Source organism: Thamnophis elegans, chromosome 3 (genome assembly GCF_009769535.1).
Source record: "Thamnophis elegans isolate rThaEle1 chromosome 3, rThaEle1.pri, whole genome shotgun sequence".
In the NCBI taxonomy this organism is placed as follows: Eukaryota; Metazoa; Chordata; class Lepidosauria; order Squamata; family Colubridae; genus Thamnophis; species Thamnophis elegans.
In genome coordinates, this window is record NC_045543.1 from 57,010,436 (window position 1) to 57,035,370 (window position 24,935).

General features: G+C 40.8%; 1 protein-coding gene across 1 annotated transcript in view; it reads right to left on the bottom strand.

Moving 5' to 3' along the window:
- Positions 1-24,935, bottom strand: part of RNF20 (ring finger protein 20) — a 42,012-nt gene that overhangs the window by 10,824 nt on the left and 6,253 nt on the right. Inside the window, 12 exon segments of the mRNA XM_032213582.1 lie at positions 1,336-1,461; positions 2,582-2,794; positions 3,612-3,761; positions 4,568-4,685; positions 5,370-5,761; positions 17,752-17,873; positions 18,530-18,665; positions 19,149-19,328; positions 22,200-22,264; positions 22,267-22,318; positions 22,426-22,503; positions 23,672-23,818. Of these exon segments, the coding sequence (XP_032069473.1) occupies positions 1,336-1,461; positions 2,582-2,794; positions 3,612-3,761; positions 4,568-4,685; positions 5,370-5,761; positions 17,752-17,873; positions 18,530-18,665; positions 19,149-19,328; positions 22,200-22,264; positions 22,267-22,318; positions 22,426-22,503; positions 23,672-23,818 (1,779 nt within the window).

Below are 24,935 nucleotides of genomic sequence, written 5' to 3' on the forward strand. Positions count from 1 at the left end.
CTAACGATGGGGCAGTCCTCATCTAGCCACAAAAACCGGACTACTAGAACTGCTAAGTGATACTGTTATGTGATGCTTCGCCTAATGACCACTATGCTTAACAACGGAAATTCCAATCCGAATTAGGATTGCTAAGTGAGGGCTATCTGACTTGCTTAACATTCACAGGATTAATCTTAAGAGCCTTCAGATTGAATATACGTATATGAATCCAAGTTCAGAGCTTACAGCTGTGAAGAATGGAACTTTTTCCAGTTTCATTGCCTGGAATTGCATGGTCTTTATCCTACAATAATTTCTTAAGATCGCTTAACTGAAGGGTTTCTAAGGAGATAGGAGCAACTTCTAGGAGGGAAATTCAAAGTGAATGCTTGTTTCTATAGATAACCAAATTAAGAATCTTCCAGGCGAGTCTTCTTTAGCATAAGGCTGGTTGACAGAAGACAGTTCAGGATGGAGTTCCATATAAATTTTGGTCAGTTTACCCCAGGGGTGTCAAACCCGCATCATCATGGCGTTGTCACATGACATATCATGATTCCCCCCCACTTGCTAAACCAAGCGTGGCCAGTGTATGATGCATCCGTGGCCCGTGAGTTTGAAGCCCTGAGTTACACCCAAGAAGATCCTTCCTTAGAGAACTGATTAGGCACAAGGAAGAGGAAGACATGATAATATTTATCATGGTGCCATTGCTCTTTACACATATTTGTGGATCCATTCCTGCTTTTAATATACATAAAATGCATAATATGCATACATGTATACATATTGTACAATTATTATACATATCTGCATTTATGGATCTATTCCTGCTTTTATTATGCAACTTAGTTTGACTCCCGTTTCTTTTATTTATTTTTAAGTCTCCTTCATAAATGTAAAAAAACAAGAAAACTTTCACAAGTGTAAAAAAACAAGGAAACTGTCCCATGGGATTTTAATTTCGTTACACACACATACACACACACACACACACACACTACCACACCACCACCACCACAATTGAGGCAAAAATTTGTTGGTAAGTGAGAATTTTGTTAACTGAGTTTTTCCCCATTTTACGCAGTTATTAAATTAGTAACACCGTTATTCAGTGAATCTGGTTTCCCCATTGACTTGGCTTGTCAGGAGATTGCCACTGGTGATCACATGACCCTGGGACACTGCAACCATCATAAACCTGAGTCAGTTGTCAAACATCCAAGTGTAAATCACATGGCCATTGGGATGCTGCAACTGTCATAAGTGTGAAAAATGGTCATAAAATCACTTTTTTCAGTGTCTGTAAGAGAACTGTTGTACGTTGATGACTACCTGTATATATTCACTTACTTTCCGCTTGTTCATCTCCAGGGCCTGGGTTCGCAGGCCCAGCTCCTTTTCTCCAGTGCCAATGTTGCTTTGTAGCAGATGCTCTTTTTCCTCCAGCTTGCGCACAACTTGCAGCTGGGCATCCACCTTCAGGAGGCAAAAACAAGGAAGAGGAAAGCATTCAATTTAGGATTTTGCATTGGTCAACTTATTTATGGTTCTGTCTCTTAGGATTGGAACCTTTAAGTAAAGTGTACAGTTCTGCTTGTTTGATAATGATTGTGCTTTTTTGTCCACTATGGAATGAGAAACTAAGTACAGCCAACAGAAATCTTCCCTTTAATGGATCCTGAAATGTCAAGCAGTCATAGCTCACTTTCTTCTAAGAAGGGCTACAAATTAAAGGATGCTGAACCATGGTGGCACAGTGGTGTCCATGCAGTACTACAGGCTACTTCTGCTGCCTGCCAGCTGACTGCAATTTAGCAGTTCAAATCTCACCAGGCTCAAGGTTGACTCGGCTTCCATCCTTTCAAGGTCGGTAAAATGACAATCCAGATTGTTGGGGGCAATATGCTGATTCTGTAAAAGTGCTTGAAGCGGTATATAAGTCTAAGTGCTATTACTATTGCTCCAGGAATCAATGTCTATACTTAATACCATGTTTGCACTTATCAAATTAGCATTCCTCTGCAAATACCACGCCTGGATCAAAAATGTATTATTGTTTCAGAATAGGAATGGATCATTTTCTTATGAATTGAACCCCCCCCCCCCCTTAAAAAATGGCTTCTACGGTATATAAGGGGCAAGTCAATAATACAGGGATATCACCTGAATGAGCAGAGTTGAAAACTGCAGCCCTTTTTTGAGTGACTACTCAGAATAGTTGCATTAAGGGTATTGGAGGCTTAATGCATCTATCAGGGGAGTGGTTTTGTTTTGCACAAATCAAAAAAACATGCCACTAGAAATTGAACATTTGCCACAAAATGTTGGCAGCTTGACATGGGGGAGGGTGTGTGTGTGTCTCAAAATGGGGCTCGTGGTCACTCGTGGCTATAGGTCATCTTCCCCTATGTAAAAAGATGCCAGATTACCGCCAAGCTGCTCAAAAGAAAATTGTGGTAAAGATGTACGCAAAACCCAATCTTAAAATGCAGTCTCTCACTGATGACAACAACTGCACTTTCAACTTATCTCTTGGTCAAAGAATTTAAGACTTCTGGGTTCCTACTTCGCTTCTCTTCTCAATTTCTCCACTTGCCTGGGTCTTCAGGGTAAGAACCTGGTCTGCGAGTTCCTCCTTTTCCTCTTTTAATAGCTTATGGATCTGGTTGGATTTGATGCGTTCTGACATGAGCTTGAAGTTGGCGTCGTCTTTTTCCCTCAGCTGCTGCATCAGGCGGATGTTTTGCTCTTGCATGTCTTCAAAGGCCTGGCCTGTCACATCCATTTCGGATAACAGGGCTTCTTCCTCCTGGAATTGAGAGGGAAACAGTTTCCACCTTTTCTGGATACTATGATACAAGTAGACAAATGTGTCGGCACTTAACAGGAGGGGATATAAATGATAACCTTTGAGTGATATCATCATGCAATCAAATACAGGGAGTTTATTCTTTAATAACTAGAATTGGGACTGGCAACCTGGTCATCGAGCAAAGTGGTCGCTAAGTGAAACCGCAACCATGCTTAAAATCTCACTTCAGCTTTCCTTTGCTCTACGGACCTACAAAAATTGTAAATGCAAGGGCTGGCTGCAAAGTCACATTTTCATCACCTTCATAAGGGGAAAGGGTTGCTGTCACTAAAAGAGGACTATTTTTATATTGCAATCTATGTATTTACTTCAGACATCAGGACTCAAATATGTAAAAGTAGCATTTGCACAATGGCATCATCATAAGCATGTCATCATTATGGCATCACCTGTTTGTGATTATGTTTGTGATTATGTTTGTGATGGAAAAAATAACTATCAGGAGTGTCTAGATTTTTTTTAGTTATTGGCATATAATTTAAACCAATTTATTAATTAACATAAATTATCTAAAATGGATTCTACCTTTCTGATACATATAATTTGCCACAAATATGCATTTTCCTAGCGAAGTAGATGACTCCATTGGGACATAGATATCTGGTGGGGGTGGTAGTAAGGAGAAAAATATCAACACTCTAAACTCCAATCATCTCTTACCTAGTCATTAAGAGGGAATCAAAGATTTAACATCCTTGAGGAATAAGACTATTTACTCTATTTGCCTCTCAACCATCTGATTACTACTTCTTACCTGTTTTGCCATGGCTAGTTTCTTCTGCAAGTATTCTATCTGTTCTTCCACAGCCCGGATTTTTCGAAGAGCGTCCTCATCAGCCATCTTTTTGCTCTCTTTCTTCTCCTTATCCTCCAATTCCTTCAGTCTTTGTCTTAGCTCTTCCAACTATAAAAATCAGAATTGTCCAGGAGAAAAGTTTTTTTTTAAAGGAATAGAAAATGAATATGCAAACAGTAAAGGAGGAGGATAGCTCAAAGGATCCTAAGGTTTGTTCAGAATTACTTGGAGGAAATAAAAAGGTTTGATAGATATGCTAATTAGCACTAGACAGAATGCCATCTTACAAAATTTCACAAAAAGAGGATTCTGCATCAACCCATTAAACTGCACCATAGCAGTTGAAGAGAAAGGAAGAGGAATTACATCACTGGTTTAAATGGAGAAAAAAACAGAACTAATTCCACTCATTTGTGACACAAAAAGATAATGACTTGTGGCATGTTCTTTTATATTCATTATAAGATCAGTATGTCACTAAAATCCAATACCCAATTATTCTTGTTTTCCTGTTTTCTTTTGTTTGGTTCCTGTTCTTTGTTTGTTTCATGCCTTTTTAGACTGCAAGGAAAAGGCAAGGATTCTTTTTTATGGACTTGTAAGCCAAACTATTTTTTTAAAGCTTCATAAAGCAATCTGGAAACTTGGAGGCGAATTAGAAGTGATCTCCATTGAATAGTTAAATCCTTTAATATTCTGTATTTCTGCCTGTCAGTTGGTATCAACTGACAGGCAGAATCTGAATGTTTGAAATGCAGAATATAAAGGGATAGATTTTAAATATTCAATGGAGATCACTTCTAATTCGCCTCCAACTTTCTAGGTTGCTTTATGAAGCTGTAAAAATCAGAGTCCATTATATTATGGGAGAGATTAGAACAGAAAATACTTTGGACCACCTTGAATACGATTACCTCAGCTTTAGCCTTTTTTTCAGCAGCCATCAGTTGAACTTTGTCTCTCTGCTCTTTGGGAGCAGAGCGGTACATATCTAACAACAACTTCATTTCTTTCTGGCTTTCTTGTGCCTTCCTGAATAGATTGGAAAATAAAACAGAAGGGTAAAACGGTATAGCATTGTCTAGTGACAAACAACAATTCAGCTCACTCTTCCCACTAAGTTAGGGCTTATTGTCCCCTGGAGTGATGTTGGGGACAAAGAAGAAAAAAGGCTATTCATTTTGTTCTATAACTGTGCTGGAACAAATTAATAAATGATCTCGACCCTAGAAAGTGTCACAACTGGAGGTTGAAGGCCACTTCTTGCTACTTCTTGCTAAGTGAAAGTTCCAAGAAGGTGAGTGTCTCACAGGAGAAAACTTGAAAAAATGCTGGCTGTAGAATGTGATGGTATTGCTTGTCATCAGCTCTTTGCATATGGCCTAGAAATTGCAAGTTGTATAGCTGAGAGACTAATTGGTGCTGAATGCTGTGAGCATCTCGCACAGATACTTCATCACTTCATTGGTGCAGGCAGTGTAGAAGCAATCCCAGGTGACTTCCACAAATCCAGGGATCCCCCTTGTAAATTGACAATATCTGCAAAGTTTAACCCACTGTTAAAAAATAAAACACCTTTTAAGATCTAGGACCCAACTTCAATCCCTGTTTCTTTTCTTTTGACACAGTAAAGTGTCACAGGAACCAAAAAATAAAAATCATCTTCAGCTATCACAGTACAACTCTCCAAGGGAAAAAAAATGCAGATCAACTTACTTGAGATCTGCTTTCAATTGCTTGACCAGCTCAGCTTCTCTCTTCCTTCCATCATCATGTTTTCCCTTGTCCTTTTCTTTGGTAGATTCTCTCTCCTTCTCGGATTCCTTTTGCTTCTGCTTTTCCCTTTCCCTTTCTTTCTCCTTTTCCCTTTCTCTTTCTTTTTCTTTCTCTTTTTCTTTTTCTCGTTCCCGCTCCTTTTCTCGTCTTTCCCTCTCCCGTTCTTCTTCATCTCGTTTTGCTTTAGTTTCCAAAGCATCCTCAGAGGGTCCCTTGGAGGTTGCAGCATGAGAAGGATCCTCAGCTTCCTGTTTGATCTCTGATGGTTCCTCCTTGGCATCTTCAGTGCTGGATTGAGAGTGCAGGACAGCACTGCCACTACGAGAACGAGTCTGGAGTAGAAGAACAATTTATTAAGGATACTTTTGATATGGGTTTTCAAAAAAGACCACTCTTCTTTACCTTCGTTTTACATTGTTAGCCAAAACACATCAAAGCAGGGTTTCAAAAATGGGGTAGGGTGGGTCACTTTTTTGTGAACCCGAATATGAAAATACAGAGATCATTGTATATTATCTTTCATGCCCTGTGTAGTTGATATAAGCAAATATTCTGTTCTGAAGATGTAACATTATTGATAGCAGCAAGAATGCTCTGTGCATAAAAATGGTAAGAAAGTTTATTTCCACAATAGATGGCTGGCTGAAAAAACTGATGGAACTGGCAGAAATGGCTAAATTGACCGGCCTAATCAAAGAATATAGCTAACTTTGTTTCCAGTGGGAAACTTCTCAACTTTGTGCCTGAGGTGGAAAAAAGTGAAATGTTGATTTTTGGGTTTTGATGATAAGGTAGGTTTGTTGTTATAGAAATGGCTAGTATGTATTATTATGCAAAAGTAAAAAGTTGAGGCTATATATTATTTTATTTTACTCTGCTAAAAAGGTTATGAAGTCAATGCAATGCTAATTTTTCCTTTTCACCTTTTATCCTGCACTTGTCTTCCCTTCTTCCTCTCCTGCTTTCCCACTATTTTCACTTTTCTTTGTATTTTATATTTTTATAAAACTAATTTTAAAAAATTGGAATTTGAGGATGGAATATTATGGGGAATTATGAACTGCTATAATACATTCTGGGGGGTGGGCCAGCAATCTTTAGAAATAAAAATTTCTGAAACAGGCCATGTTTCGTGGTGGTCTGGATATGGTCTGGAACAGTAAGAGAACCTTCCAAATTATCTGTCTCCAGATTGCAGTGTTATCTGCACACAAGTTGCTTTTCTTCCACTGTTTTCCACAAGTTTCATTTACTGTGCTTTTATGTAAAAATAGCCAGAATGGATCAATTAAGGCAACTAATTTCGGCTTCCTGGGCGGGACCTTGCTGATGGTGGCAGCTTAATAGAGCTGCTCCCGAGTTCCTGGTCACGTTATCTGCCTAGACATCTGACAGATACCTCATCCTTCAGGCAAGAAGGGGAGGAGAGAGATCCAGTTGGCAAAGTGCCTTTTTTTGATCTTTGCAGCTTTTTTGTCTGCAAAGAGAGGGGGGGCCAGCAGAGGCTGAATCATCTCCGTGTCGGAATCTACAGCTGTTTTTTTTTCCAGCTCAAAGTAAGATCCTCCCACTTAGAACAATATTTGAACTATCTATTTGATTTTAATACAAGCAGAGCCCGTATCTGAGAACCTCATTTGCTTATTTAAATCCTAGCTTCATTTTTTTACAAGAGCTTCCTTCGGTAATTTGGTTATCTAAAAAAAAAAAAAAAGCTCCTAAAATGGTGATTGTGTATTCTCCGTAACAACGCTCACCTCCCTAATCTTTCTGCAAAGAACAGCTATAAAACTTCAAAGGGAGGGAACAGTCGGCCAGCAGCTTCTTATTAATTAGTTTCATTTCTACAAGATTCTACAAGACTTTCGACTTCCTGGGGGCGTGGCCTGTTGCCGAGGAGGGCTCCACCGAGCTCCTCAGAGATCTGGTCTGTATATCTAAATAAGATCATAGATAGCACCCCTTTTTGGCTAAGAAAGGGGCAGGGAGTAGCTCCGTAGACTAGGGTCTATTCGTAAGCCACAGCCTTTTCTTTTTTTGGCTGTGGAAAGAGATTAGATCCAGCCGGAGCGGAGCTTTTATCTCCAGCCAGTTCTTCTCAGCTGCCTTTTTTTTTTTGGCAGCCCCAGACAGGCTAGCCCCCCCCCAGGACAAAACAAAGTTTTTTCAAGCTAGAATTGATACGGGCGGGTCCCACCCCTGTGAGATTTATGCTTTTATTACTATCTTAAATACCAGCACCATTTGTCTTAGAGACTTCTTTGTCTAAATAGACCTCAAAATGGCGATTTCTCTCCGTGGATGATTGATACTGGATGTACTTAGCCGGTTTTATCTTCCTGCAGACCGCTCCTTAACAAAATAAACTCTTCTTTTGTTAGGTGCTTATCGCGTTAATTCTTGGGGGGCAAAACAGAAGCAACTTCCCCGAGACGTAGTTATATACTTCACCACAAGAGAGTTCAGAAACATGATACTACAAGAGTCCTATAACACTAGGCTTCAAATTGGGGGCCAGGATTTGATTGTTTTGAAAGAAATACCACCTCAAATGCTAAGAGCCAGGAGAGACTATGCTTTTTTAGTGGAAGAACTCAGAAACCGTCAGATACAGTACAGATGGGATGCACCATTTGGTATTATATTTACATTTGACAAGCAAAGATATCGTCTCAACTCCGTATGGAAAGCTCGAGATTTTTATCACAATATTCTGAAGGCGGGACACTCTGCACCATCTGGATCTGGAGAAAGACCACAAGAAGGACAAGAAAGACAGCAAACCACACAACTACCAGACAAGATGTACCATCTCCCCTCCCTGGAAGGGCAAGGTGTTATGGAATAAAGACCTAGCCATATGACTACCAGATGAATGGAAAAACAAGCTAAAAGGCAACAACCTCAACAATTATTGGCCATCGATCAAGGAGTTACAGCAACAAGCTCAGAAGCCATGGGAGGAGCTAGGCCAAAGGTTAAACAGGCCATGCAGGAGGCTCTAAAAAAGCTTCAGGTAACCAAAGATGACAACTAAGATTCTAACATGGAATGTCAATGGACTGAACTCTCCACAGAAGAGAAAGAAAATATTTCACTATCTTAAACAGTTTAAGAATGATATAATTTGTTTGCAAGAAACTCATATCAAATCAAGTGATCAAAAATATTTGCTTAACCCAAAACGTGGTCAACATTTTGTAACTTCTGCTATGGAAAAGAAAAATGGTATAGTCATATACTTAAGAAAAGACATCAAAGCTGAACTAATTGAAGCAGATCCCTTTGGAAGATATATCGCGTTAGATCTAATCTTAGAAGGGAAAAAGACATTACTTTTGGGAATTTATGCTCCTAATCAACAGCAAGACGGATTCTATAGAAATCTTCATGCTAAATTAGTACAGTGGGACTATAGGTCTTGTATACTATTGGGTGACTGGAACGGCGTGATAGACACTAAAAGAGATAAGAAGACCTCTCGCCCAAATACTAAAATGCGAGCTAAGCTACCCAAACCTTTTTTTGACATGATGGACGACTTTGAATTGAGAGATATTTGGTGAGAAAGAAACACAGAGGAATATGATTTCACCTTCTTTTCTGATAGACATCAATCCCTTTCAAGGATTAATTTTATACTAATCACTAATGATTTGCTTTCTAGGGTGAAGAAGACAAAGATTGCAGCTAGGGTCCTTTCGGATCATAACCCAGTTTGGATGGAATTGGGAAGGGCAGTGCAGGCAAGAAGGTCTTGGAGACTGAATGAAAACTTATTCAGATATGAAAAGTACATTAATGATTGTAAAAAATTGTTATCTGAATACTTTGTTTTGAATATGAATAAGGGTACACCTATGGAATTTGTATGGGATGCAAGCAAAGCGTATATGAGAGGAGTGCTGATGAATATAAATAAAACATATAGACATAAAAAAGGGCTAAAACGAACAGAATTGGAAGAGGAAATTAAGAGGAAAGAGTTGGAGTTAACAATGAATCCAGGCGATACAAAGGTTAAGGAAGCAATTACCATATTAAAATTTCAATTTGACATGTTGATCTCTGACCAGGTAGCCACTAGTTTATTATATGCAAAACACAATGCTTTTTGTAATGCAAACAAACCTGGCAGATGGTTAGCTTATCAGATTAAGAAAAAAAGGAAAACTTGAAATATATCTAAACTGATTTATAGAGGGAAGGAGGTGTTTCAACAGGAGGAGATTCAAAAGGCATTTCGGGAATTTTTTACAGAATTGTATAAAGGGGATAAAATTAATGGTTTAGATATAGACAAATACTTAGATAAAGAGAAAATACCCTCAGTTAGAGAAGAGCACAGGCAAAAATTGAACCAACCAATAACCTCGGGGGAAATTTTGCAGGTAATTAAGCAACTAAAGTTAGGGAAAGCACCAGGTACAGATCGTTTGACAGCGGTTTACTATAAAAACTTACAGTTAGAAATGGTAGAACCTCTTAGAGATTTATTTAATAAGATTCAAACGGAAGGTAAGGTGCCTCCATCTTGGAAGCCAGCATTTATATCCTTGATACCCAAAGAAGATCAAGATACTACCCAACCAAAAAATTATAGACCTATCTCATTACTTAATGTAGATTATAAAATTTTTACTAAAATACTAGCAAATAGGTTAATGCTGGTTATTCAACAATTGATACACACCGACCAAACAGGTTTTATACAGGGGAGACAGATGAAAAGTAATGTTAGATTAATTATTAATGCATTAGAATATTTGGGAAAGAACAACCAAATTCCTGCTGCGTTCATATTTTTGGATGCTGAGAAGGCCTTTGATCGAGTTAACTGGCAATTTCTGTTGAAGATATTGCAAAAAATGCAGATAGGAGATAGCTTTTTACAGTCAATTAAAGCAATATACCAACAGCAAACAGCACAAATCATAGTCAATGGAAGTTTAACAGACTCTTTTCAAATTGGAAAAGGTACAAGACAGGGCTGTCCTTTGTCCCCACTATTGTTTATTATAACTTTGTAAGTATTGTTGAATAAAATACGGGGCTTGGATGGTCTAAAAGGCATCAAGATTAGGCAGCAAGAATACAGAGTGCACGCTTTTGCGGATGATTTGGTCATAATATTGGAACAACCGCAGGAATCCCGTATGGTTTTAATGAATACGATTAATCAATATGTTCAAGTGTCTGGTTTTAAAATAAATTTAGGAAAAACAAAAATATTAGCTATAAATATGAATACTAAACAAAAGGAAGAACTAGGAGGGATGCTAGGATGTGAAGTAGTCAAAAAAGTCAAATATCTTGGAGTTAATATCTTAACCTCAAACGGGAAATTATATAAGCATAATTATGAACCACTTTGGCATAGTATACAGATAGAGATGAAAAAATGGGAGAAATTGCACTTATCTTTGCTGGGTAGGATAGCGGCAGTGAAAATGAACATCTTACCAAAATTTTTATTTCTCTTCCAAATGTTACCTATACTTAAAAAAGATGTGAATCTTTTAGAATGGCAGAAGGGTATCAACAAATTTGTATGGGCAGGAAAGAAGCCGAAGGTAAAGATGAAAATAATGCAAGATGTACACGAGAGAGGAGGCTTGAAATTACCTAACCTAAAACTATATTATGATGCAGTGGCGCTATCTGTAATTAGTGATTGGATTCATTTAACTAATGATAGAATATTGAATATCGAGGGACACGATCTGGTATATGGTTGGCATGCTTACCTGTTATTCAACAAAAAATTGGATAAGAATTTTAGACCGGGGGGCGGAGCCTGTTGCCGAGGAGAGCTCAACCGAGCTCCTCTCAGAGATCTGGTCTGTATATCTAATTAAGATCATAAATATCACCCCTTTTTGGCTAAGAAAGGGGCAGGAAGTAGCTCTGTGTGTTAGGGTCTATTCGTAATTCACAGCCTCTCTGTCTTTTTTTGGCTGTGGACAGAGATTAGATCCAGCGTGAGCGGAGCTTTTATCTCCAGCCAGTTCTTCTCAGCTGCCTTTTTTGCAGCCCCAGACAGGCGAGCCCCCCCCAGGACAAAGCAAAGTTGGGGGTACTACAACTAAAATCTTTAGAGGTATTAAAAGAGGAGAAGGTAGTTCAAACATGGTTCCAGTATGGGCAATTACAGGCCAGGTGGAAAATAGATCAAAAAATTGGTTTTATCCAAGTTGAGGATAATGTGTTTAAACAAATAAGAGATCAAAGTTTAATACATATAAAGAGGATATATAATGTATTAATACAGATGGATTCAGAAACAGAATTAGTTAAAGATTGTATGATAAAGTGGGCTCAAAATATTGAAGAACCAATAATGTTGGATACATGGGAAAGAATATGGGTAAGAAATGTGAAATTTACACAAGCTCAAAACCTGAGAGAAAATTTTTATAAGATGTTCTATTGATGGCATTTAGATCCTAAAAAGCTGGCTTCTATGTATCCGAATGTACAGCCTAAATGTTGGGGGTGTGGTTCTCTCGATGCTACATATTTTCATATATGGTGGACCTGCCAAAGGTTAAGGCATTTTGGATAAAAATATGGTGGATTATGCAAAATATTTTTAAAAGAAGGATAAAGTTTACTCCTCAGTTATTTTTACTAGGTATATGTACTGACTTTACAGTGGTAGAGACTAACTTGATTCTGCACCTAATAACGGCGGCAAGACTGTTGGTGGCGCAATACTGGAAGAAGGAAGACTTGCCTACAACTCAAGAATGGACATTGAAAATTACAAATTTAGCCGAGATGGCTAAAATATCGGCATATCTTAAAGATCATTCAAATGAAAGATATAAACGAGACTGGAAAAAATGGAATTGAATTGAATTTATTATATTTCTATGCCGCCCTTTTCCCAGAAGGGACTCAGGGCGGCTCACAACCCAAGTCAGGGGGGGGGGATAGGGGATACAAATAGGGGGGGGGGGAAGACATTGACAAACAATACCACAATTTTAAAAACAACTCAACAGGCACAGCATTCGAGCGGGGACAGGAACTCATCAGCCCCAGGCCTGTCGGAACAGCCAGGTTTTAAGGGCTTTGCGGAAAGCCTGGAGGGTAGTGAGGGTCTGAATCTCCACGGGGAGCTCGTTCCAGAGGGCCGGAGCAGCCAAAGAGAAGGCCCTCCTCTGGGTGGTCGCCAGTCGGCATTGGCCAGTGGATGGAATTCGGAGGAGGCCTAATCTGTGGGATCTAATCGGTCCATTGGAGGTAATTGGCAGCAGGCGGTCTCTCAGGTACCCAGGTCCAATACCATGAAGGGCTTTATAAGTGACGACTAGCGTCTTGAAGAGTATCCGAAGGCCAATAGGCAGCCAGTGCAGCTCGCGGAGGACAGGTGTAACGTGGGTGTACCGAGGTGCACCCACAATCGCTCGTGTGGCTGCATTCTGGACAAGCTGAAGTCTCCGAATGCTCTTCAAGGGCTGCCCCATGTAGAGCACATTGCAGTAGTCCAGTCTTCAGGTCACAAGGGCACGAGTGACTGTTGTGAGGGCCTCCCGGTTCAGGTAGGGACGCAACTGGTGCACCAGGCGAACCTGGGCAAATGCCCCCCCTTGTCACAGCGACAAGTGGTGTTCAAAAGTCAGCTGTGGGTCCAGGAGGACACCCAAATTGCGAACCCTGTCTGAGGGGCGTACTGTTTGACCCCTCAGCCTGAGAGATGGAAAACTTGGCCAATTAGTGGGAGGGAAATACACCAGCCACTCGGTCTTATCCGGATTGAGTTCAAGCTTGTTAACCCCCATCCAGACCCTAACAGCTTCGAGGCACTGACACATCAAGTCAACCACTTCACTGAGTTGGCACGGGGCGGACAGATACAGCTGTGTATCGTCCGCATACTGATGGTATTTTATCCCGTGCCGTCGAATGATCTCACCCAGCGGCTTCATGTAGATATTAAATAGGAGGGGGGACAGGACCGAACCCTGCGGCACCCCATAATTCAGGGGCCTAGGGGTCGATCTCTGTCCTCTGACCAACACCGACTGCGACCTGTCCGAGAGGTAGGAGGAGAACCACCGTAGAACGGTGCCTCCCACCCCCATCTCCCGCAGTCGTCGCAGAAGGATACCATGGTCGATGGTATCGAAGGCCGCTGAGAGGTCAAGGAGCACTAGGACGGAGGCATGACCCCCATCCCTGGCTCTCTGGAGATCATTGGTCAGTGCGACCAAGGCGGTTTCCGTGCTGTAGCCAGGCCTAAATCCCGACTGAAAGGGATCTAGATAATCGGTTTCCTCCAAGGACCGCCGGAGCTGAGAGGCCACCACTTTCTCAACAACCTTCCCCACAAAGGGGAGGTTGGAGACTGGACGATAGTTATTTAAAACGGCTGGATCCAAAGATGGCTTCTTCAGGAGGGGTCTCACCACCACCGACTTTAAAGCGGGGGAAAGAACCCCTCCTGAAGGGAGGCGATAACAACTGCCTGGATCCAGCCCCGTGTCACCTCCCTGCTGTTAGCAACCAGCCAGGAGGGGCACGGGTCCAGCACACATGTGGAGGCACTCACGGCTCCCATGGCCTTGTCCACTTCCTCAGTGGTAACAAGTTGAAAATCAATCCAGAGATGTCGCTCCAGATTCTCCCCTAGTGCCTCAGCTGGCTCTGCACAATTGGAGTCCAGGTCCGCCTGAAGCCAAGCAACTTTATCCGAGAGGAATTGGACGTATTCCTCAGCTCTACCTAGCAAAGGATCACTCGTATCCCTCCTATTCAGGAGGGAACGGGTTATCCTAAAAAGGCGGCTGGGCGCGACTCAGCGGAAGCTATCAGAGTGGCAATATGTGTTCTTTTTGACGTCCTAATTGCCCGAAGGTAAACTCTGATGCAAGATTTTAATAGTGCCCGGACTGACTCGGACTTACTGGATCTCCAGCGGTACTCTAGGCGTCTCTTTTGGCACTTCATCTCCCAGAGTTCCTCAGTAAACCAAGGAGCCCTCCTGGATCCACTGCCTCGGATCGGCCGTAAAGGTGCAATCCGGTTGAGAGCCTCTGACGCTGCTGAGTTCCAAGCAGCAACCAGGGTCTCCGCCGGACTGCGGGCGAGGGTATCAGAAACAACACCAAGCGCCGTCTGAAAGCCCAAAGGGTCTATAAGGCGCCTGGGGTGGAACCACCTAATCGGTTCCTCCTCCCTACAGTGGGGGTTTGGCCTCCGAAAGTCAAGCCTCAGTAGGTCCGACCATGACAGGGGTAAGATCTCACTACCCCTCAAACCAAGATCACAACTCCACTGCTCCGAAAGGAATACGAGGTCGAGCGTGTGACCCGCCGAGTGAGTCGGGCCCCGGATTACTTGGGCCAAGCCCATGGCTGTCATGGAAGCCATGAACTCCTGCGCTCCATCAGAGTGCTCGCCGAGCGAAGGCAAATTGAAGTCCCCCAGAACCATAAGCCTGGGGAACTCAATTGCCAGCTTGGCTACTGACTCAAGGAGCGAGGGGAGGGCTGTTGCAACGCTGTTGGGAGGCAGGTACGTTAACAACAAGCCCACTTGACTGCGAGGTCCAACTTCACCAGCAAGGACTCACACCCGACAAGCTCCGGAGCAGGGATCCTACGAGGAGCTAGAGACTCTCGGATAACAATAGCCACACCCCCACCCCTTCTCTGGGGTCGCAGCTGATGAAGCACCTGAAAACCCTTTGGGCACATCTCAGTGAGGGGGACTCCACCCTCCGGGCCCAGCCAGGTTTCAGTAATACATGCCAGGTCTGCCCCCTCATCTAAAATTAGGTCCCGGACGAGGGGAGCCTTGTGAACTACAGACCTGACATTTAGCGACAGCAGCCTGACACCAGAGTCCTGATTACTCATGCCATCTGGCCTTGGAGTGGGACTAATAGGGCCGGAAGGAGGGATCTCTGTAACGTAGCGAACCCTCCTTCCCCGGTAATGGCTAGCCCTAAAGTCCCCGCCATATCTGCCCCTCCCTGTTAAGACCGTAATGTTCCGGCCCACTCCCGTGTCTGTGGTCCCTCCACCCACCCCCATAGCCCCCGCATTCCCCGGCAGGCCTTTCGAATCAATCATCCTGAGATTGGGAATGGCCCAGATCCCCCCAACACTTCTGCAGAGCACTCAGTGTGGGGGAACCCGGTTCCAATCCCAATCCTCACATACACACCCAAGCGTTTGCTCACTCAAACCCCCACAAGAAATTTAAAAAGTTACAACAATATAATATGAACAAAGGGATTACATTAAGTTAAAAAGGTGGGATCATTCACTCACAGTCACACACATTCACACTACATACAGGAGAAATTGCGCAGATATTAAAAAGATGTTAAAGCTAGGCGAGTAGATCCTTACGTAGAAACGTAAGTACATGGAACGAGGCACAATAGGCTGGTCAAGGCCGGCAAGGTATAAGGGAGATAGAATAACCTCTTTCTCTGGTAGTCTAATATAAGAGGAGTAATAGTCCAGGTGGCTGAAATAAAGTTCCTGAGATGGTAATGGTAATTGCCGGTGATGGTCGTAATAGTGGTCATAGTCCGGGAACGAAGATATAAAACTAGGAGTCCAACAGGCCAGGTCCATAAAAAAGAACTGGGGGAGCCAGCTAACATAGGTAATAAAGGTGGAATACCGCAAATACCACCAAGCGACCACAGTCCACAGCATCATAGTAAAGAGGCTTAGATGGAATAAACAGGCACTCTCCCCGTTGGTAGTCCAGGGGTCGCAATAGGAGGTAATAAAGCTGTCAATGCTGGTAGTCCACAAGCCGTGAAAGATGGTAATACTGGCAGCAGTTGGAGCCAAGATAACCAATCCAAAAGTCCTAGAAATATACTTGAGGGCAGTCAAATGGTTAAAGCCCAAGATGATAAGGGACCAATATTGATAGAGGGGACAGCGTTGGTGGAAGTGTTGATGGAGAAGGCAGCGTTGGTCAAGGGAATAGTATTGGGGGGGGGGGGCTATAATGATGGAAAGAGCCACGATGGAAAAAGCCACGTTGATGTAGGGGGCAGCGTTGATAGCAAAAGCAGCGTTGGTGGAAGGAGCAGCGTTGTTTAAGGAGGCAGCGTCGTTGGAAGAACTGAGCCAAATATGAGGGGGGTGGAAATCCAGAGAAGGCTACGGCCATGGCAGGCTCAGCCAGCCGCCCGATTCGCCTGCTCTGGGTAGGAGTCCTGTTTGATCTCCTCCTTTCTAAAGGCTGGTAAGGCTGGCAGTAGTTGGCCAGCACAGTCCATATCACCTTAAGAGGCTCACCAAGTTCACCCCGCTGTAACAGCTGGAAGGGGAGGATTGAAAAACCCCGCAGACGCTCAAACCGCCGCAAAATGTTTTCAAACGCCTCCGTTTTCCTTACGGGGCCGCCATTCTCACCGCTAAAGACGCCGGGACGCGCTGGAGTTTTTGATGTCCAAGGCTGGTCAAGGACGCCGGTTCCCTTCAAGTTTTGGTCCACACAGACCCCCTGAAGGTCGCTCATCCCGGAGGCCTCAGAAAGAGCGGAACGAAGTCAGTTCCTGGAATTCCCCAGCGCTTTTTCACCAGCTCATATTGGAGCGAAAAAGCTTAGTCGCCATTCCGTTCTCTCGCACATGCGCAAACATGGATTGACTATATACAAAACAAATACGGGACTAAGAAATTCCAGATAGCCTATGCTTAAGATCAGGAATGATTTAAACTGTTCAAAGTTAGTGTAGCAGGAAGAAGCTAAGATCAATGTAGAGATGTTATTAACCTCTTTTTTTATTTCTTTTTTCTCAATATAATTTAGACTGTTTGTTAAAAATCTATACTGTGTACGGGCTCTGGGAAGTCGGGGGGGGAGGGAGGTGGGGTGTTGGGGGGGAGTGGGGGAGGGGGGATATATACTATGTATTAGATTTCAATGTAATGCAACTTTACATATATACTGTTTCTCTTTAATTTCTCTGTAAAAATAGGACAAGTTGAGTACACTGACATATAGTAGAAATACACCAAGGGGAGGAGGAGTGGGATAGAAGAAATATGGATAGAGAGGGCGGGAGAGAGGATGGGAGGGAGGGTGAGAAGGAAGGGAGGGAGTGGATCGGGAGAGTAAGGCAACTAATTTCAATGTTTCTTAAACTACTTGGATAGTAGTTGAAGAAACATTTCTAATAGGAATACTTATAAAATGATAAGTATCAAGCACTTTCTTTAAATAAAGCACAGCTGGTCATGCAAAGACTATCCCACATGTTCTTCAAACCTGAACTAATGCACACACCTTTGTTGCTTCCAGTTTTTTGAGACAATCTTTATTTTTCCATTTCCCTTACCTTGCTCAAGTCAGACTGAGCCTCCCTCAGCTTCCGCTTATATCTCAACACCTCCCCTTTTAACTGGTGATTATGATTTTGGAGACTGCTGATGAGGTGGCGCATCTCTCGATTGATGGGGCCTACAAAACACACACATATAACAGATGTATTACATCAATTTCTCCTCAATTTTGCCATTAATAACCCTTCCTCAAATAGACTCATTTCTAGACTAATTGTAACCAATGAAGATTTATATTAGGGACACAACCTAATACAAGCCTCCAAAACAAATGAAATGCTACCTGTCAATGACAAAAAGACCCTCCTTTTGACCTCTGATCATTTGCAGTTATTGAAATGCTGCACACAAAGAGTGTGTCATGTTCATATTAATCACAAGTACCAGCCATCCTTCAAAATGGTGCTTATAAAGGGCTTTACCTCCTATGATTCTAGCAATCCAATTACAAAAGAACTTATGGTGGAATAAAAAAAATATTGCAAGAACGCACAGAAAGTGCCCTTTAAAAAACCCATGCTAATGGATCAAAAATAATGTACTATAGAAGTAGAATCCTCATGACTCACATCCCACCCATCCATTAGATTTGTGTGACATCATACTTCAGGCTTACTTAAAAGATCATATACATCTTAAAACCAATGGCCCTTTAATGTTCAATCATGACAAGCTATGTCATTGGTGAAGTTATGCAGTATTAAAAGGAGTATTTGTGCAGGTTTTATAAAATCAACAAAGTAGGATTATTATGAAAGACCTGGTATGAAGTACCTGCTTGTTCGTTAGCTGCAAGAGTCTGTTCAAATTCAATCCGCAACATCTCATATTCCTTGCGAACCTGGGCAAGAGTGTCTTCCAGCTGAATAACCTCTGTTCGTAATTTCTTGTGTAAGCTGACTTCATCCCGCTGGCAAGGCAAAACAATGGTTATTGCATTAATGCTGCCATGATGACGAAAGGCTGTAGATACACTTTCTAGAACCATAATGGGAATTCCGATAACAGAAATTATGCAGTTTTCTTGAAACACAACTAAAATGTGTTATCATCTATTTCTGTCTGCACTTTTTTTTTTTTATTCTAAACCCTTTCTGAGGGATTTTGGCCAGAATAGCTGCTATTCTACTTGCTATTTATCTACTGGTAGTTTTGGTCTTTGCAACCTTCACCTGATTATCCTGATGTTGACACACAGGCTTTAATGTGTGTGTTGCAAAAACATTTTCACCCTGCAATGTCCCAGGCCAGCAAGAACCACATATCACATAGCTGGTCCTAGAAGGAGTTACTGTCCAAAGCATTTGGAATGAGCAAAGCTGTAAAATATATAATACTCACTTTCTTATATTTTCAGGACAAAGTAAGAGACACAAAGGGAGAAAGCCATTACCTCAATCAGTTCCACCTGGCGCTGGTGAGTATTTCGGGTACCATGTAGCAGAGTGCGGGCTTCATCCAGCTGTGATTTTAACTGGAGACTCTCATTATATAATACAGAGAACTGGGACTGCATGCAACGGTATTCTGGAGTTTCCTTCACTACCTCTTCTACTGCCTGCCTTAGATCCACCTGGTTGGGCCCATGAAAGAGAAGTGGTTCATATATATTTGATAGAAATAAAGGCAATAAAAATGCAATCCAAAAAAATACATGAAGAAAGCAACTGTCACCAATCTGAGAGTTATGTTTAGGTATTACCCTTTCATTCATAACAACAAAGATAATCCTTGGAACCAAATTCTTTCCAAGGTGGTTAATAAAATAAAATTGCTATCAAGCTTTTACATAAAATCCTATATGGCCATTTAAAAAGAGAACAATACATGAAATCTGGCAATATAATCTGAAGCTACTCGTTAATTGTTAAATTAAAGAATATACATGTAGTAAACATTTATGTAGCGCTCTGATTAAATATAATCAACAGCCTGCATATTTTGTAGCATACTTTATATGTGGCATAATAAAGTAAGAGGATGCAACATGATTTCCAATCTTTATTAGAGTATCTTGAAAGCAAAATAAAGAGAGAAGCTAAAAGAACAGCAGGACAACTTCTTAAATTGAAGTTATCCCATCAGAGATTTGCATTCAATTCATACCATGGGATGTATCACTGGATATTTAGATGCACTCTGGTCAATATGAAGAATGGCAGCTTTAGTTTTGTTTCTTCAACTGATCATTGCATACAAACAAAATATGCTGGGACCCAGTTATTTATCAGTTTGATGACATTGCTGAAACCGTGACACCCCAAAGACATACCAGTGTACTTTCCCCAAGAGCAACAAGTTTTCAACACTGCCATTTCCACCTGCAATATGCTCCGAATGCTTGATTTTTACAGAGACCTGACTTTATTTTATATCATATGAGTGATGTCACCAATTAAATGTTACAATTATAAAACAAGGCTAAAGCTTCAGGAAGTTTTTAACTGATCAAAAATCAATGTTATTCTAACTGTATATTCCTTGCAATAAAATATGTATCACAACATGTCCCTAATTTCAAGAGACATTCAAGAGACAAGAGTTCTTTAAGGCAATGGAATGACTTTTCCCAAGTAAAATCAAAACACACAACATATCTAGGATATCATATATACAACTTTGCTCATGTATATTTGGGGCATACTGTAAAAAGAACTATGTAGATGGACACTATTAGAAGATGGACAATTCAACAGCAATCTAGTTAAAGCTAAGCAAATCTGGGGAGTTTTCAGAGACTAGATGGAAGAGTGCTTCAAACCTTAACTACCTGGCTTTCAGCTGTATGAGGAAAATATATATTAAACAATGTATGTAATAATCTTGTTTCTAGTTTGGAATAAATATTAGAATAATATTTAAGATAATATAGACAAAGTATGTTACTAATATTTCCAGCTTACTTTATTAGTCCAGAGGGGGGCAGCATTGCATCAGACAAATCTGCTTCCTAATTACTGGTATACCAGTTACAATGAAGCTAATGTATTAAAATCAACACATCATATAGAGAATGTGGAGTTATACACTCTTACAATACTTTTTTAAAAGGAAAAAAAGGAAGTAATGATGAATTAAGACAATATATCAAAGCAGTTTTTATCTGCCGAATTCTGCCCATACCATAGACCTGGAGAGGTTGCAATTTATATCAGTTTGAAGCAATGGTGGGTTGCCATTTTTTTACTACAGGTTTGGGTGCACTCCCGTGCACATGACATTTCTAAACATGCATAGAAGCATCCGGGCAGGTGGCCGGAGCCTCTCACCACTGCTACTACTGTTCGGCCGATCTGGGCCGAACTGAGAACAACCCACCTCTGGTTTGAAGGGTCAATAATATACGGTTTGGTATGTTGAGGGCTTTTCTCCAGTAAAGGAGTTCAAGACTTTTAAGAGATTAAATGGATGTCTTAACCATCTGCTAGACTTAAGACTTTATAAAATTTACTAAAGCTTCCTAAAATGTTTTAAAAGGACCAATAAATTCATAGATATGAGAAGATTTCAGGCATCACAAAAGTGATGCCAGCAGGCTGCAATTCAGTATGGATGCAAGTTTTGCATCTCTGTCCTTTAGAACATGCACATTTTGACAAATAGCGAGCTCCAGGCTAGGTAGGAAACTGCTTATTTTATTCAGACCTTGGGCTCTTGTAGTCCCTTAATCATCCTGATCCTTTTGGATCCACTTGGAACAATTCATCATTCACACTTTTCCTCTTGAAACCTGGCAGGCCCCTACCCTTTTGACTTTCCAGTAAACACTTAAGAACTTATTTTCCCCCAAAGTATTGTTATGGACTGCACTGAGGATGTTTGGTTGCAAATCATGTTTTTCTGTTCTTGGTTTTATTGTTTCCTGTTTTACTGCTTATATTCCTGGTTTGTGAATCCCCCAGAAATTGGTTTTAAGATGGGTAACTATACAAATGTCATTAATAAATACACAAATTCATTATACAAATGCAATGATCTGCCCTTTATGGGAGCTGTTGTGGTTAGAAAGAGCTACCTTTGGCTCCAAGAGATATTCCCGTGGGCCAAAGTCTCTTCTTGGAAAGAGAGCAGTTTTCAGTTCCTGGATTGGTCCGTCTCACCCACATATCCAGACTGACTACTATTGTCTTGATGAATAAGCAGCAGACTGTAAAGATTTGGGGTTAGGAAGCTAACCAAAACTAATGGTCTTCCTGACTTAAACATCTGATAGTATCCTCCAAATACTGCAGAGATTTCATATCTTCATACATTCCTTCATCCATTCAGAAGACACACCTGGAAAAACTGGTCCATTCAATAACACAAAGATAGGAACTATTGACTGTTAATTCTGACTCTTAGATGGACTCCAAAATTAAAGCCTTGCAGATGTGAGAGTGAACTACACTTTCAAATTTAACAGTGTTTCCAGACTTTTGGGAAACGCATGCCCTATTCATACCTTTAGCTTGTCATTCTGAGTTATCACCTCCTCAAGATCCTGACGCAATTTTTCTAATTCACTCAACGGTTTTGGGCCAGTTCCTTGTTTTCCTCAAGTTCTGCATTCATCTCCTCAAACTGCAAAATAGAAAAACACCAGGACCATAAATGTGTAACATCCTGTGCTTTGTGCTCTCACTCTCTGATCCCCCCACTACCTCTATGCGCTGAACCTTAAAAGTTACCTTTCGAGAGTTGATTGTGATTGTACCTCCATAGAGACTGCTACCTGCTCCATATACCTTGTATCCTTTTGAGTTTACCTGTAACATTTACAATTTAAAAAAAAAACATAAATATTAAGATTATCTTTGGAAACATTTAACAGCTGTTATTACGAAGGAACTGTTCATAAAAATGCAAATTGTACGAAATGAAAACTTATCCAATTGGAGTTATGGACTGATCCTCGTTGCCATCATTAAATAGAAAATGATAATGTATTTGGTCTCCCCAGCTTTTTGAAAACATTGTTTTAAGATTTCCCTCTGCATATATAAAGGTTAAAAAGCTTTTTGGTTGTTTTTCTGTATGTGCATTTTAACTTTTGAAACTAAATTATCAATAGCAATAATTTTGTCCCTCATGGAGATGTATATAGATAATGCAAAAATGGATTAGAGAAATATTTAGCCATGGTTTATAAAGAAAACAACACTAAATTAAAGACTTTATTCTGATTCAAAACAATTTCAAATGAGGTGTGAAAGCAAGCCAATTCTAAAATTTATTTTATTCAATTTATTTATTTTATTAATGCACTGCTTTTAGAATAGCATATTTATTATTATAATAATACAATTTTGTTTCTTTCAGGGAAAGGCAGGAAGCTATTCACAGCACTACCACAAGCTATTGGTGGCGCAGTGGTTAAATGCAGCACTGCAGGCTACTGCTAGATCAGCAGTTCAGCGGTTCAAATCTCAGCGGCTCAGGGTTGACTCAGCCTTCCATCCTTCCGAGGTGGGTAAAATGAGGACCCAGATTGTTGGGGGCAATATGCTGACTCTCTGTAAACCGCTTAGAGAGGGATGAAAGCCCTATGAAGTGGTATATAAGTCTAAGTCTACTGCTAAGTCTACTGCTATTGGAAATCTTTCATAATAAATGAGCAGCCCTCAACAGTTGTCCAAAAGGTGGTTTCTACTGTCTTTCAAGAACAATTTTCCAAGAGGAAATTTAAAGAAGGAAGCTTTTTTTTCTGAAAAGAGGCTTCCACCAATTTTATACATTTGGTTTCCGGTTCTCTTTAAAAAAAAACAACAAAAAAAACCCTGCTATTCTTTACTATCATTGTACAACTACAGAGATCTTCACTGAAATGCAAATGCCCATCTAAGAAGATAGGAAATTCCAAATTGATGATCACATTTTCACATTAACCAAGAAATATGATATGTTTCTATTTTTTAATCTGGGACTGCTACTTACTCTTTCTAGAACATCTGCCAGGTGCCTGTTCAACCGCTGTTCTCGTTTGCGGATTTTGTCCGTATCCCACTGCAAGTCTTCAATTGTAGTTTCTAGCACAGATACACGAGACTCTGCTGTCTCTACTTTCCCTTGTAATTTGGAAAACTGAGGCAAAGAAATTAGAAGGGAGGGAAGTTAAATGAGATTCCTGTATTTATTCTTGAGAGCGACTATTCAGTTTTGACATTCTGCGTGTTACACAAAAATCTTAAATTTTACTTCTACCTTCACCAAGGATGCCATTGCCACATGCGTGCAAATAAAGTAATTTCCAGGAGCTAATGAAACCTCCCTCCCTGCTCCTCCCTTTCACTGCACTCACACCCTATCTCATTCAGGATGTCACTACAAAGTCCACAATTTATAGGCTATATGCATCCTATGAATGACTTGTTTCTGTGCCACAATGTTGAACCATAACTCTAAAGGCACCTTTACAACATTAGAATCATTTTCAGTTTTAAAATGTCACACTTACAGAATGCCTCTTTGAAGCCAATGTTCAAGCTTACTAATAATTATGGGATTGTTCTCATACAACAGGAGAACAATGAATTAAATACAGGCATATTTAAAACGGAGAAGGCAAGTTTTCTCATTTATTAATTTTCTGTTTAAGAAATGTATGACGTGCTTCTCCTCTACAAAAGAAGGCATTGCTTTGACAGACTCACAATTTTTAAAGTGAATATTTAAAAAATATTTAAAACACATTTATAACTGAAAGCAAGACACAAAGGGAAAACTGTAACCTAACTTAATTGTTAGTGAGTAGGACTAACAGCATCAGAATAAAATGTTCATTAAAACTGTTGATTCTTGGAATGCTGGTTCCAAGAATCAACATCTTGAACATCATTGAGAAACAAAGAAGCTGCCAGTGCAGTTCAGAGAACAAATGATAGTGAACAAAGCACTCTGCAGAGAGCAATATAGCATTGCTTTCATTTCTAAATACTGTCCAGAAGCTTCCCCCTATTCTCCATTCAAGGCACGAAATGAAGGTGGCCAGAATCACTTTTTCTTAGCCAGAGTAGCTATAGTCTCTGCCTCCAAGAACAATGTAGGGTACAGAACTACCTAAGGCTGTGGTTTTTTTTTTCAGAGAATGCAACCCTAACCACAATATATTGCACATCAGTCCAAAACTAGCTTGATGGTTAATTCACCTCCATATATTACAGGTAGTCCCTCGAGTTATAAATACAATGGAGCCCAAACT